Raw genomic sequence first — 12,670 nt, forward strand, 5'->3', positions numbered from 1 at the left:
AGAGCATTTGAAAACATTAGCCTTGAACAATAATTCCAAGGACTTTTACACACAACCCACTCACATTTCTCTCGTACGTCAGACAAAATTCACCTGAAGGTCAGTTAGAGAAGCTACTGGGTATAAAGTTCAGGGTGCATATCCTACCAACAATGATCATGGCACAGGCTTGGGGTTTAACATGACCTTGGCCATCCTGCCTCAGTGTCCCATATGGAAAGGACAGTCTACAACCAATAAAGCCACTGGAATAGGACTGAAGAGTGGCTCATTGATCTGAGATGTCTGTCCTGGTTTTACCCCAGTGAAGAACGTCCTCCCAGGAACCTCTCCCACTGGACCAGCTTCCTGTCTTCAGATCTGGTAGGATGTGAATGCTGACCATGCTTTGGGATGGGGCTTTACAATAAACTTACAACAGCATCAGGCTTTTGTGTGGAGCTAAAGGCTTCGAGTTGGTGATGGACAGGGAGGCCTGGCGTGCTGCAATTCATGGGGTGGCAAAGAGTCGGACACGACTGAGTGACTGAACTGAACTGAAAGGCTTCGAGAGTACCTCACTCAGGGCCTGCTTCCTTCTTACTCTTGTTCAAACTCTCTGTTGTTATTTATGCCCATGTTCTTCCTTCCCATGGGAAATTCTCTGGAAAGCTAGAACTGTGAATTTCCACTCTGAGTGTTCTCTTTCCATTTTTGGCTGCCATACTAAGCTCAGTACCTTGCACAAAGCTGGGTTCTATTTAAATATCTACTTTCCCTGATGGCTCAGAGGGTAAAGAATCTGCCTGAAATGCAGGAAGACACAGGAGATACAGGTTCAATCTTTGAGTCAGGAAGATCCCCTGGAGAAGGAAATGGCAACCCATTCTAGTATTCTTGCCTGAAAATTCCCATGGACAGAGGAGTCTGGTGGGCTACTGTCTAACCAGTCACAAAGAATTGGACACAAATGAGTGACTAAGCAAACAAGCAAACATTAATAATTGGTATTCTAACTAAAATATTTTTATTTTGTTAACATATTTTATTTGACATTAAATGTATACTTAAATTTTCTTCTAGATCATTTGCTAATGATATATTTGTTAAGGACAAAAATTAATTGATTTTCTTGGTTCAAAATTCACTTACAAAAATGATCCAAGACACAAAGGCTATGAATAAACACTGTTCCACCGGATATTACCTACAGTAGCCAAATAATTTACAGATCAGTAATCCTGTATAGTATTGAAGGAGTTCCAGTAGTCAGAGCAGTTGGTGCAGTATGTGAAGGGCATCGTGACATGGAAATGCTTGTTCATATAGTCCATTAAGGACAAGTTCCTCTTTCAAATGAATGTGTAAATCTTAGTATAGTCAGGGAGGGTGAACGCTTAAGTGGGTCTCCCTTCCCATTTTTAAAAAAGTGCACTTTACCACAAAGAGCAAAATACATTGTGTGTGCAAGTGTTGAGGGGGGAAGGGGTGCTGATGTGAGCTGAGAGGAGGTGGGGGATAAAGTCCCCATATATCACCTTCGAGCTATTAAAGTTGATATTGGTGGGACAGGGATCATTCTTTTTTCAGAGAAATGTCCCACTTTTTTTTTCCCCATTATTTCTTTAAAGGCAACTTTGACTAAAGTATCAACAATAGTTTTATTTATCTATCACTGTAAGAAGTTTGAGCAACATTCTTTTTGGTAGCATCCAGGATTATAATTCAAAATAAGTGTTTACAGATGTCATTTGTCTGGGTAAGTTTAGCAAACCTGGTCTATCTGTAAGTCCCTGCACCTGGTTCCTCTTTCAGAGTCTCCTGTGCTTCCTGAGTATTTGATCTTTCTTGAGAAGGGTTGTAATACCAATTCCAGTTGTACGGCTTCTTAATATTGCCACATGACTACACACATATATGCATATATACATACACATTTCATATATACCTCACTACTTTCCTTCAGACAAATTTAGTAAATACATACACCAAAACCAACAAAAAATTCATGTGCTCAATATATCAGAACCAAAAGTACCATTAATAAATTCTATTCATCAATAGGGGTTTATATGGGGGATGTTATGGTACCAAAAAAATGTTGAAAAATAAAGTGAAAATTCCTGATGTAATGTTATTCTAACTGAATAAAAATCATTAGGTAAATATCTACATTATGCACTAAATTACCATTTTAGACACGCATTTCCCCATTTGCACATATGTTTGAAAACCTTTATACTAGTCAGTGACCAAAACCTACTGACATACCTAAAGACAAACGACTTTCTCTCACACACACAACCCTCCAGGCTGCTGAAGCATGAGAGATTATTTTATTTCATAAAGGTAACACTTTTGGTTACAAAGCTGTGAACTGGCCATGACTGAATTTTAGTTTTAGCAGCAGCCGTCCTTTAAATAACAGATGACGGACTGACAGGCTCTTTCCACTGGACCTTTTTTCTGAATCCCGTTCCTGTGTCTCAGACTCTCTACTGTAACCATACCCCTCATGTGACGATTCTAATCCAGAGACAACTGGATGCCGAGCCATGACAAAGCCCATTAACCTTTCCACCTAGCTTCACGGGCCAGTAGAGGGACAAGAAAAACCAACAAATAACTCTTAGGGAGTCCATGGCCAACAACCTCCTAACACCAGTCAGCCCCACTTCACACTGGCAAAAACAATTATGGATTAAAACGCCAGCATCCATCCTGTCGCCCCCACGTAACAAGTAAGCTATGCCCAGGGGAAGAAACTCAAGGAGGTGCCTGCCTTGCGACATTGCAGTTACAGTCCGGGAGGTCTGCATCCGCACAGCCATCGTCTGCCATCCTTGGGCCACAAGAATCTTCCGCCACCACCATGAAGTATCCACTTGCAAAAGTTAGCTTTGCAGAGCAAAAGGCTGAATCTTGCGCGGGGATGAAAGGTTCCCTGGTCTGTGTATGGAAGTATGAAAATGCTCCCTCCAGACAAATGTTGGTAAGTCTCTGCCTGATAATATGACACTGAGCAGTGAGTGACAAGTGGTCATGCTTCTAAATAAAACCTACATTCATTAACATGTGCCAGGCTTGATCTCCTGGAATGTAGGCCACGAGGGTAAGAAGGGGAAAGGCTCAGGGTAATCTGGAAGGAGGGGGAGGCTCCAGGTCTAAAGAAAGAAGGGAGCAGAAATAAGACTGGCTGCAGACACATCGCCATTCTGGAAGGACCTTCCCCCTTTTCTAGCAGGCAGTCTGTTAATTTGGAAAAGATATTTGAAAAGACAAATGACCCAAACACAAACAAGCAAAACCGCCACAAGTACAGCAAACTGTAGTAGCAAAAAGGAGCAACTTCTATTTTTCTTCAGTTTGCTTGCCAGCTAAGTGATGTAAGTAGGAGTTTAAGGGGTTGTTTGGGAAGATGGGATGGGCAAGAAATTCTGCTGAAAAGTGAATGGTCTTCACCTTTGAATAGACAATTTGAGCAGGAAAAGGAATGAAGAAATACTATTCTCCACTTACCTCAAACTTTGTCCTTTTAAAAATAATGATATAAAGTGACAAAAATAACATGTTCATTTTAAGGTAATTAAAAAAATATGTTCATTTGCTTTGTGGAATTTCAGTTAACTTGGGGGGGGGTTGGAATTGCAAGAATTTCTAAATTTTCTGCACTGATTCTATATAAACTTCATAATTTAAGCTTTTAAAGAAAATAAGCTCCCAAGTGATTCATTACTGATAATTAAAAAAAGAAACGTGACCAATGCTGCCTGCTTTAAATCCTTTGAGGATTTTAAAGTACATACGCACAAATGACTTATGAATAAATAAATGGGCAATAAACATTTGCTAAGCTTTTTTTTAAGGCCAATATGATGAATTTTAACTAATATAAAACAAAGCACTTGGTTCTGGTTATATGAGTTGATTGCTTTAAAAATAGTAATATATTTTCTCTATAAAAGAAACAAACCTGAATTTTTATGTTAAAAAAAAATCCAGAAAACTTCGTTAAAAATAAAATTATTTTTAAAATGCTATTAAAGATATAATATTTTTATTCTTTATAAAAAAATCACTTCACTGATATATTATTTTCATCAAGATGGAAAATATTGGTTGTAATTCAATAATAGAAGGTAAATTTGCTTTTTCTTGATTACTAGCAACATTAAAAAAAACTGATTAATTCCCTTTTACTATATTTGCGTTTTTCCATGGGTTATTTTTTTTCCATGTTCACTATTCTTAGCACAATATATTTATTCCAATGAACTAAATATAAGGCAAGGCTTTACAGACACAGTTATTGTAGTAGCAAAAAATGACAATAATATAAATTTTCGTCGTAGGGAAAATATTAGATAAATCACATTATATAAAACTATGGAGTGATCTAAAAGAATAAGATTGGCACATATAGTATATGATAGTATACCTGATCCTTTCCCCTGTGTTGTCTCACTGGAGAAGTGGCAGTTATTTTTAATGAACACTTTGAAAATGAGGAATCCGGGACTCAGAGAGGTTATACAGTAAGCCCTAGGTCACACAGCCAAAGCAAGGTGAACTAAAGCTAAGTGAAAGTGAAGTCGCTCAGTCGTGTCCAACTCTTTGCGACCCCATGGACTGTAGCCTACCAGGCTCCTCCGTCCATGGGATTTTCCAGGCAAGGGTACTGGAGTGTGTTGCCATCTCCTTCTCCAGGGGATCTTCCCGACCCAGGGATCGAACCCGGGTCTCCCACATTGTAGGCAGATGCTTTAACCTCTGAGCCACCAACTAGGATGGTGTCATTTCTGAGCTTGCTGCATCAAAGCATTTCTGATTCTGGCTTGACTTTTCTGAATGGATCACCATGAGGTAATACCAGCCACAAATTCCAAGAATTACTTTTTCTTTTTCTTCTTCTTCTAGTTTGGGCAGAGCTCCCACTGGACTGAAATCCCTAGTGGGGGCAGCTGCTTCAACTTTGCAAAGCCCTCCTTATTCTCCATGACCCTCTAAACTCCCTCTAGGATGAGAGATGACATTTATTGACTGAGCGCTTCACTGTGCTAAGTGGTTTACAGGTACCACCTCATTTAATCCTCCTGATAGCCTTTTACACCATATAATTGAAGTACTGAGAGGATGAGTAATTCATCAAATATCACAGTGCAGGTGAAGCAGAAACATTTTATAATTCAGGCAAGTGAAGCCCCAAGCCCAGGCTCTGCTATATTACTATCTGTATGTAGGGTACTTTTCACATGCTGTGTCTCAGGCTGAGAAGCTCAACAAAATACTGGAGGGACTACTATATGCAAAGAACTACATTAGGTTCTGGGGTTACTGTGGTCATCAAGTTTGATACACTGACATTTCAACAGAAGAAAGAAACTTTCAATAATCTTCAAAATGGGATATTTATTATAAACAAGGGAACTGCTACGGACTGTATACAGAAAGCCTAGATAAGAAGGGCTTGATCTAATCTGGAGAAAAGGAAGAACATGAAGAATTAGGAGCTGGCCGGTCCAGAGAGAGAGAGAGCAGGAAGATGAAACAGAAGAGGAGAGGCTCTCAGGTGAGGAGCCCTGTATCCTTGCTTTATCACTCTTATGTTTGGGGAATCATTTTCTTCTTCATCTTTATATCCCCAGAGGGGTGTCTGGAAACTATGCCTGGCTACCTGCTTTGGTAATAAGATGTTACTGAAATCTACTGTGTTTCTCTACACACTGCCTAAGGCTGCTTTTGGGATTTATTGGCAGAGGGCTTTGTCAGAGGCTGTTCAGCACACAAAGCCTTGAATATTAGTCATTTAGTAATCCAGTCCTGAGAGAGTTTGCCAGCTTCTGCCATGTAGCAATATGCAGAGGAACTATTAATACTTCATACACTTTTGTATACAGGGGGCATACCATAGTTTTTAAAAATTGTATTTGTTTTTCCTGTTTTTGAGATCCATGAATTATGATAAAGTGGACATGATCAAGCAGGAGATGGCAAGAGTGAACATCGACATCTTAGGAATCAGTAAACTAAAATGGATGGGAACAGGCGAATTTAATTCAGATGACCATTACATCTATTACTATGGGCAAGCTGCTGCTGCTGCTAAGTCGTTTAGTCGTGTCCAGCTCTGTGCGACCCCATAGACGGGCAGCGCACCAGGTTCCCCCATCCCTGGGATTCTCCAGGCAAGAACACTGGAGTAGGTTGCCATTTCCTTCTCCAATGCAGGAAAGTGAAAAGTGAAAGTGAAGTCGCTCAGCCGTGTCCGACTTGTCGCGACCCCATGGACTGCAGCCTACCAGGCTCCTCTGTCCATGGAATTTTCCAGGCAAAAGTACTGGAGTGGGGTGCCATTGCCTTCTCTGCTATGGGCAGGAATCACCTAGAAAAAATGATGTGGCCCTCGTAGTCAACAAAAGAGTGCAAAATTCAGTGCTTGGGTGCAATCTCAAAAACAACAGAACGATTTTAGTTTGGTTCCAAGGCAAATCATTCAGTACCACAAGTAATCCAAGTCTGTACCCCAAACACAAATGCTGAAGAAGCTTAAGTTGACTGGTTCTATGAAGACCTACAAGACCTTCTAGAATGACACCAAAAACAACATCGTTTTCTTCATAGGGGATTGGAATGCAAAAGTAGGAAGTCAAAGATACCTGGAGTAACAGGCAAGTTTGGTCTTGGAGTACAAAATGAAGCAGGGCAAAGAGTTTTGTCAAGAGAACACATTGGTCATAGCAAACATCCTCTTCCAATAATACAAGAGATGTCTCTACACATGGACATCACCAGATGGTCAATACCAAAATGAGACTGACTATATTCTTTGCAGTTAAAGATGGAGAAATTCTATATAGTCAGCAAGAACAAGACCCGGAGCTGACTGTGGCTCAGCTCCTTATTGTAAAATTCAGGCTTAAATTGAAGAAAGTAGGAAAAACCACTACGTGATTCAGGTATGACCTAAATCAAATTCCTTATGATTATACAGTGGAGGCAACAAATAGATTCAAGGGATGAGATCTGATAGAAAGAGTGCCTGAAGAACTATGGACAGAGGTTCATGACATTGTAAAGGAGGTGACCAAAATGACTGCAAAGAAAAAGAAATGCAAAGCAAAGTGGAGGCCTTACAAATAGCTGAAAAAGAAGAGAAGCAAAAGGTAAGGGAGAAAGGGAAAGATATACCCAACTGAATGCAGAGTCCTAGAGAACAGCAAGGAGAGATAAGAAGGTCTTCTTAAATGAACAGTGCAAAGAAATAGAGGAAAACAATAGAAAAGGAAACTAGCGATCTCTTCTAGAAAATTGGAGATATCAAGGGAACATTTCATGCACGGATGGGCACAATAAAGGACAGAAACAGTATGGACCTAACAAAAACAAAAGAGCTTAAGAAGAGGTGGTAAGAATACACAGAAGAAATTTACAAAAATGATCTTAATGACCCAGATAACCATGAAGGTGTGGTCACTCACCTAGAGCCAGACATCCTGGAGTCTGAAGTCAAGTGGGCCTTAGGAAGCATCACTACAAACAAGGCTAGTGGAGGTGATGGAATTCCAGCTGCGCTACTTAAACTTCTAAAATAGAATGCTGTAAAAATGCTGCATTTGACATGTAAGAAAATTTGGAAAACTCAGGAATGAGTGGCCACAGGACTGGAAAAGGTCAGTCTGCATTCTAATCTCAAAGAATGGCAGTGCCAAAGAATGTTCCAACTACCGAACAATTGTGCTCATTTTACATGCTAGTAAGCTTATGCTCAAAATCCTTCAAGCTGGGCTTCAGCATTATGTGAACTGAGAACTTCCAGATGTACAAGCTGGGTTTAGAAAAGGCAGAGGAAACAGAGGTCAAATTGCCAACATCTGCTGGATCATAGAGAAATCAGGGGAATTCTAGAAAAACATTTACTTCTGCTTCATCGACTACATTAAAGCCTTTAATGGTGTGGATCATAACAAACTGTGGAAAATTCTTAAAGAGATGGGAATACCAGACCACCTCACCTGTCTCCTGAGAAATCTGTATGCAGGTCAAAAAGCAACAGTTAAAACTGGACATGGAACAATGGACTGGTTCAAAATTGGGAGAGGAGTACGACAAGGCTGTATATTGCTGTCCTGTTTATTTAACTTATGTGCAGAGTACATCATGTGAAATGCTAGGCTGGATGAATCACAAAATGGAATTAAGATTGCCAGGAGAAATATCAACAACCTCAGATATGCAGATGATACCACTCTAGTGGCAGAAAGTGAAAAGGAACTCAAGAGACTCTTGTTGAGGGTGAATGAGGAAGTGAAAAAGATGGCTTAAAACTCATCATTCAAAGAACTAAGATAATGGCACCTTGTTTCATCACTTCATGGCAAATAGAAAGGGAAAAGATGGAACTACTGAGAGATTTTATTTTCTTGGGCTCTAAAATCACTGCTGGTGGTGACTACAGGCATGAAATTAAAAGACACTTTCTCCTTGGAAGGAAAGCTATGACAAACCTAGATTTCCTATTAAAAAGCAGAGACATTACTTTGCCAACAAAGGTCCATATAGTCTATGATTTTTTTCAGTAGTGATGTACATATGTGAGAGTTGGACAGTAAAGAAGGCTGAGTGCTGAAGAATTTAATGCTTAGGAACTTTGGTGCTGGAGAAGACTCTTGAGAGTCCCTTCGACAGCAAGGAAATCAAACCAATCAATCCTAAATGAAATCAACCCTGAATATTCACTGGGAGGACTGATGTTGAAGCTTCAATCCTTTGGCTACCTGATTCGAAGAGCCAATTCATTGGAAAAGACCTTGATGTTGGGAAAGATTGATGGCAAAAGGAGAAGCGAGCAACAGAGGATGAGATGGTTGGATGGCATCACCGACTCAAAGGATGTGAATTTGAACAAACTCGGAGATAGAGAAGGACTGTCGGGTGTGTTGCAGTTCATGGGGTCACAAAGAGTTGGACACAACTTAGTGACTGAGCAACAACAATGATGGAAAATGCAGAGTTCTGTGAAAAAAAATCACTGAATTGAATACTTTTGACAGATAAGTTGTATGGTATGTGAATTATATCTCAATAAAGCTATTATTAAAATAATAACTTTACTGGATTCCCTGGTAACTCGGATGGTAAAGAATCCGCCTGCAATGCAGGAGACCTGGGTTTGATCCCTAGCTTGGAAAGATCCCCTCAGATAGGAAATGGCAAGCCACTCCAGTATTCTTGCCTGAGAAATCCCATGGACAGAGGAGCCTGGAGGGCAACTGTCCATAGGATCTCAAAGAGTTGGGGGACTAACAATGTCATTATTAAAGTAACACATAACTAATGTGTGCTTTGTTTTGGTAATGAGTATTTTAGGTTTGGTGGGGAAAGAAGAATATCTTTCTATTAGAGAGTCCAGTTAACTAAAAAAAGAAAGGTCATCACAACAGAGTAAACAACTTGAATCTGACCTTCCTAGACACCAAGATGGGAAACACTGAATAAAGCATTTTCTATTTATTAGAAGCTCTGAACAACTAAGGCTACAGGATGTTTTCTGTCAGTCCAGGCTCTGGAAAACTGCCATTTGGGATTTTGCATAGGGTTCAGAAATGAGAGCTAGACTCCTTGAAGACAGTGTTACAGAAATTATCAGTTACACTGATGACTGTTAATTATGTTGACTCTTAATTAAAGGTGAAAGCTCAGAAATGCTTTTGTCTAGGCTAGCACTGACCAACAGAGCTTTCTAGGATGATGAAAATGTTCTGTGTCTGCAGTATCCAGTAAGGTAGCCACTATCCTCGTGTGGTTTCTGAGCACTGGAAATGTTCCTGTGCAACTGATCATAATTAAAATTAAATTCTAAATGAATTGTATTCCATTTCAGCTCATTTAAATAGCCATTAAATAGCATGTAAGCCAGTCACTGTTACGTTGGACTGAGTAGGACTAGAAAGCATACTGGAACCTTATCCATTGAGCCCTAAAAATAACTGCAAAATTTTTGTTATCTAAAAAGCTGACAATGCTTGGTAACAGTTGAAAAATTCAATGCAAAACACATCTACTGTGCACTTAGAGTGGTCTAAGCTAGCTAATCAATTAGTAATAGGAAGCTGACTCAAAGTTATGGATTCTATTCGTACATAACAGGTTATTATCTATGAATCTTCTTTCTTTCTTTTCTTCCCCCCATTTCCTGTTAGCTGGAAAGCTGTTCACCTGAAAATATGATCATCTTCAATAACAACTTCTCTATTCCCCAAAAAGCACCAAAACAACATAAAAATATCAAAAGACAAGTTATGTTCTGCTTTAATGAATCAATGTTAAAAAATTTTTTTGGAAGAGGGAGGCGGACAGAATGAGACTGAATCCTAGAAACTTAGTATTTCAACTGGCAGGTCACGGTTGAAGATGGGTGTGGGAGATGGGCATCTAGCCTGTGCACTAGCGAAATGCCAGTAAACCAAACAATGGAAAGAAAGCAAATGTGATGGCTGAGAGCCATTTAGGAGATACTCCAAGAACTATGAATTCAGCGTGGCATTAAACCTCAGGACAAACCAACAGTCATTATGTCATACCATCCGTGTTGGAAAGAGACAATTAGAAATGGACAATATGTATTACATCTGTGTATCAGTCATGCCCGACTCTTAGCAACCCCATGGACTGCAGCCCACCAGGCTCCTCTGTCCATGAGGTTCTCCAGGCAAGAATACTGGAGTGGGTTGCCATTTCCTACCCTAGGGGATCTTCCCAACCCAGGGATTGAACCCACGTCTCTTGAGTCTCCTGCATCACAGGCGGATACTTTACTGGGCCACCTAGGAAGCCCGTATACCCTGTATTCAATTGATTCAAATTTACTAATATGTCTTTGGAAGAATAAACTAAGTAATATCTAAAAAATTCTTGACTGAATAAACTATACAGAGGACTTCTAAGCACTCCAGTGGTTAAGACTCTTCCCTTCTAACGCAGGGGTGAAGGTTCAATTCCCGGTAGGGGAACTAAGATCCCACAGGCCATATCACATGGCCAAAAATACCCCCCAAAACAAAAATGAACAAACAAAAACTAGACAGAAAAGTTATAAATAAGCATGACTTTGAGGAGTAAACACCTAGCTCATTTTAAACAATGTTGGCTAACAGCTGGGCATACACTAAACTAATTGCTTGTGATTAAATTATATTAAAAAAATTTTTGATTTCATGCAGCCCCATATTCCACAGCATTGAAGCACTAAAAATTGGAAAAGAATATTGACTACTTTAACTGGATTACATGGCAATGCAAATCAATCTTTGAGTCATAATCCGACCAAAAAAAAATCCAGGGATGTTTACCAAGTAGGTGGCTTCCCAAAGAAGGGTATTTTTTAGCACAAAGGCTTCAGATCTTCCCTCTGAAACAAGGTTTGGTTATCAGTGCCTGAGAAGTGAGGCTAAAATATGCCTAAATATTTCAAGTAGTTTAAGCTGAACCGTTAAGTTTCCATCTCTTTATATACTTTTATCAGGGCATTTAGTGAGTCATTTTACTTGATTTCTTTGTATGTCTATTTGCCCACTTGAAGAAAGGGGCCTCTGTCTTTGTATCCCTGAAATCTCTCACGGTCACTATCAGTCCTTTACAAATAGAACTGGGAAGTTCGGTTATAGAAATAAATTGTTGTCATTGTTCAGCCACTAAATCAGTCTGACTCTTGAGACCCCGTGGACTGTAGCCTGTCAAGCTCCTCTGTCCATGGGATTTCCCAGGCAAGAATACTGGGGTGGATTGCCACTTCTTCTTCAAGGGATCTTCCTGACCCAGGGATTGAACTCACGTCTCCTACATTGGCAGGTGGGTTCTTTATCACTAAGGCACCAGGAAAGCCTGTAGAAATAAATAACAACCTAATTTCCTTTTAATTGCATTCTCTGGAACAGGGACAAAGAAGTCACAAACTTGGCAGGCAGAACTGTGCAGGGCATGGGCTGCAGAGTCAAAGAATGCAGACTCTGCCACTCAGTATGTGCACGACCAGGAGCAAGCCTGAGCCTCAGCATTCCACACCTGGAAAATGGGTATAACAATAATACCCATATCAAAGGATGCTGTAAACACACAAGAAGATGCACACGAAGCCTGTAGCATGGTCACTGGGACAAGCTAAAGGTTCAGTGTTAGCTATTAGAGTCCTACTGTCTAACATTTTAAAACCTGGTTAACGCTTGTTCCCTTTTTATTATATTATTACTAAAACTATAGCCTCATTTGCTTCATAAATTAGACGCTTTTTGAGAACTCCCTTATAGAAAAAAGCCTAAACTAAATGTTTTCAAAATCAACATATGGAATTGTCATGCCCATATGCAGTCTTTACGGGTGCACAGTATTCAAAAGGCACTATTTCACATCTACCTTCATGGCTAGGGAAAATAATCCAGATTTTTTATAAAGTGTATTGTGGGATGGCTCCAAAACAACTGTGAATCAGAAGCATTTGTGACATTCTAACTTTCCTAACTGCTATAAAGAAGACTGTCCATTCAAATATTCATTCATACATTCCTGCAAATATTTACTGAGTCCAAACTGTGTTCAGGCACTGTTTTTGGTGCTAGTGACAGCCAGTGAACAGAACGGACAAAGACGCCTGCCCTCATGGAGGCTATAGTCCCACACGAAGCAAAGTTTACTTCAA

At 39.9% G+C, this 12,670-nt stretch overlaps 1 protein-coding gene across 23 annotated transcripts in view; it reads right to left on the minus strand.

Annotated features, from left to right (window-relative positions):
- SYNE1 (spectrin repeat containing nuclear envelope protein 1) overlaps nt 1–12,670 on the minus strand; it is a 500,805-nt gene that overhangs the window by 56,067 nt on the left and 432,068 nt on the right. Inside the window, exon 1 of one of the 23 annotated variants that reach the window (XM_086318398.1) lies at nt 2,762–2,918. The exons of the other annotated variants lie outside the window; for them this stretch is intronic. Coding sequence (XP_086174524.1) covers nt 2,762–2,853 — 92 coding nt within the window. The 5' untranslated portion in view covers nt 2,854–2,918. Of the gene's footprint in view, nt 1–2,761; nt 2,919–12,670 lie in introns of those variants that run through there. 23 annotated transcript variants of the gene reach the window in all.

The sequence above is a fragment of the Bos grunniens genome, chromosome 9 (genome assembly GCF_055505025.1).
Source record: "Bos grunniens cultivar Pamir isolate PY7600 chromosome 9, Bosgru_T2T1.0, whole genome shotgun sequence".
Lineage (NCBI taxonomy): Eukaryota > Metazoa > Chordata > Mammalia > Artiodactyla > Bovidae > Bos > Bos grunniens.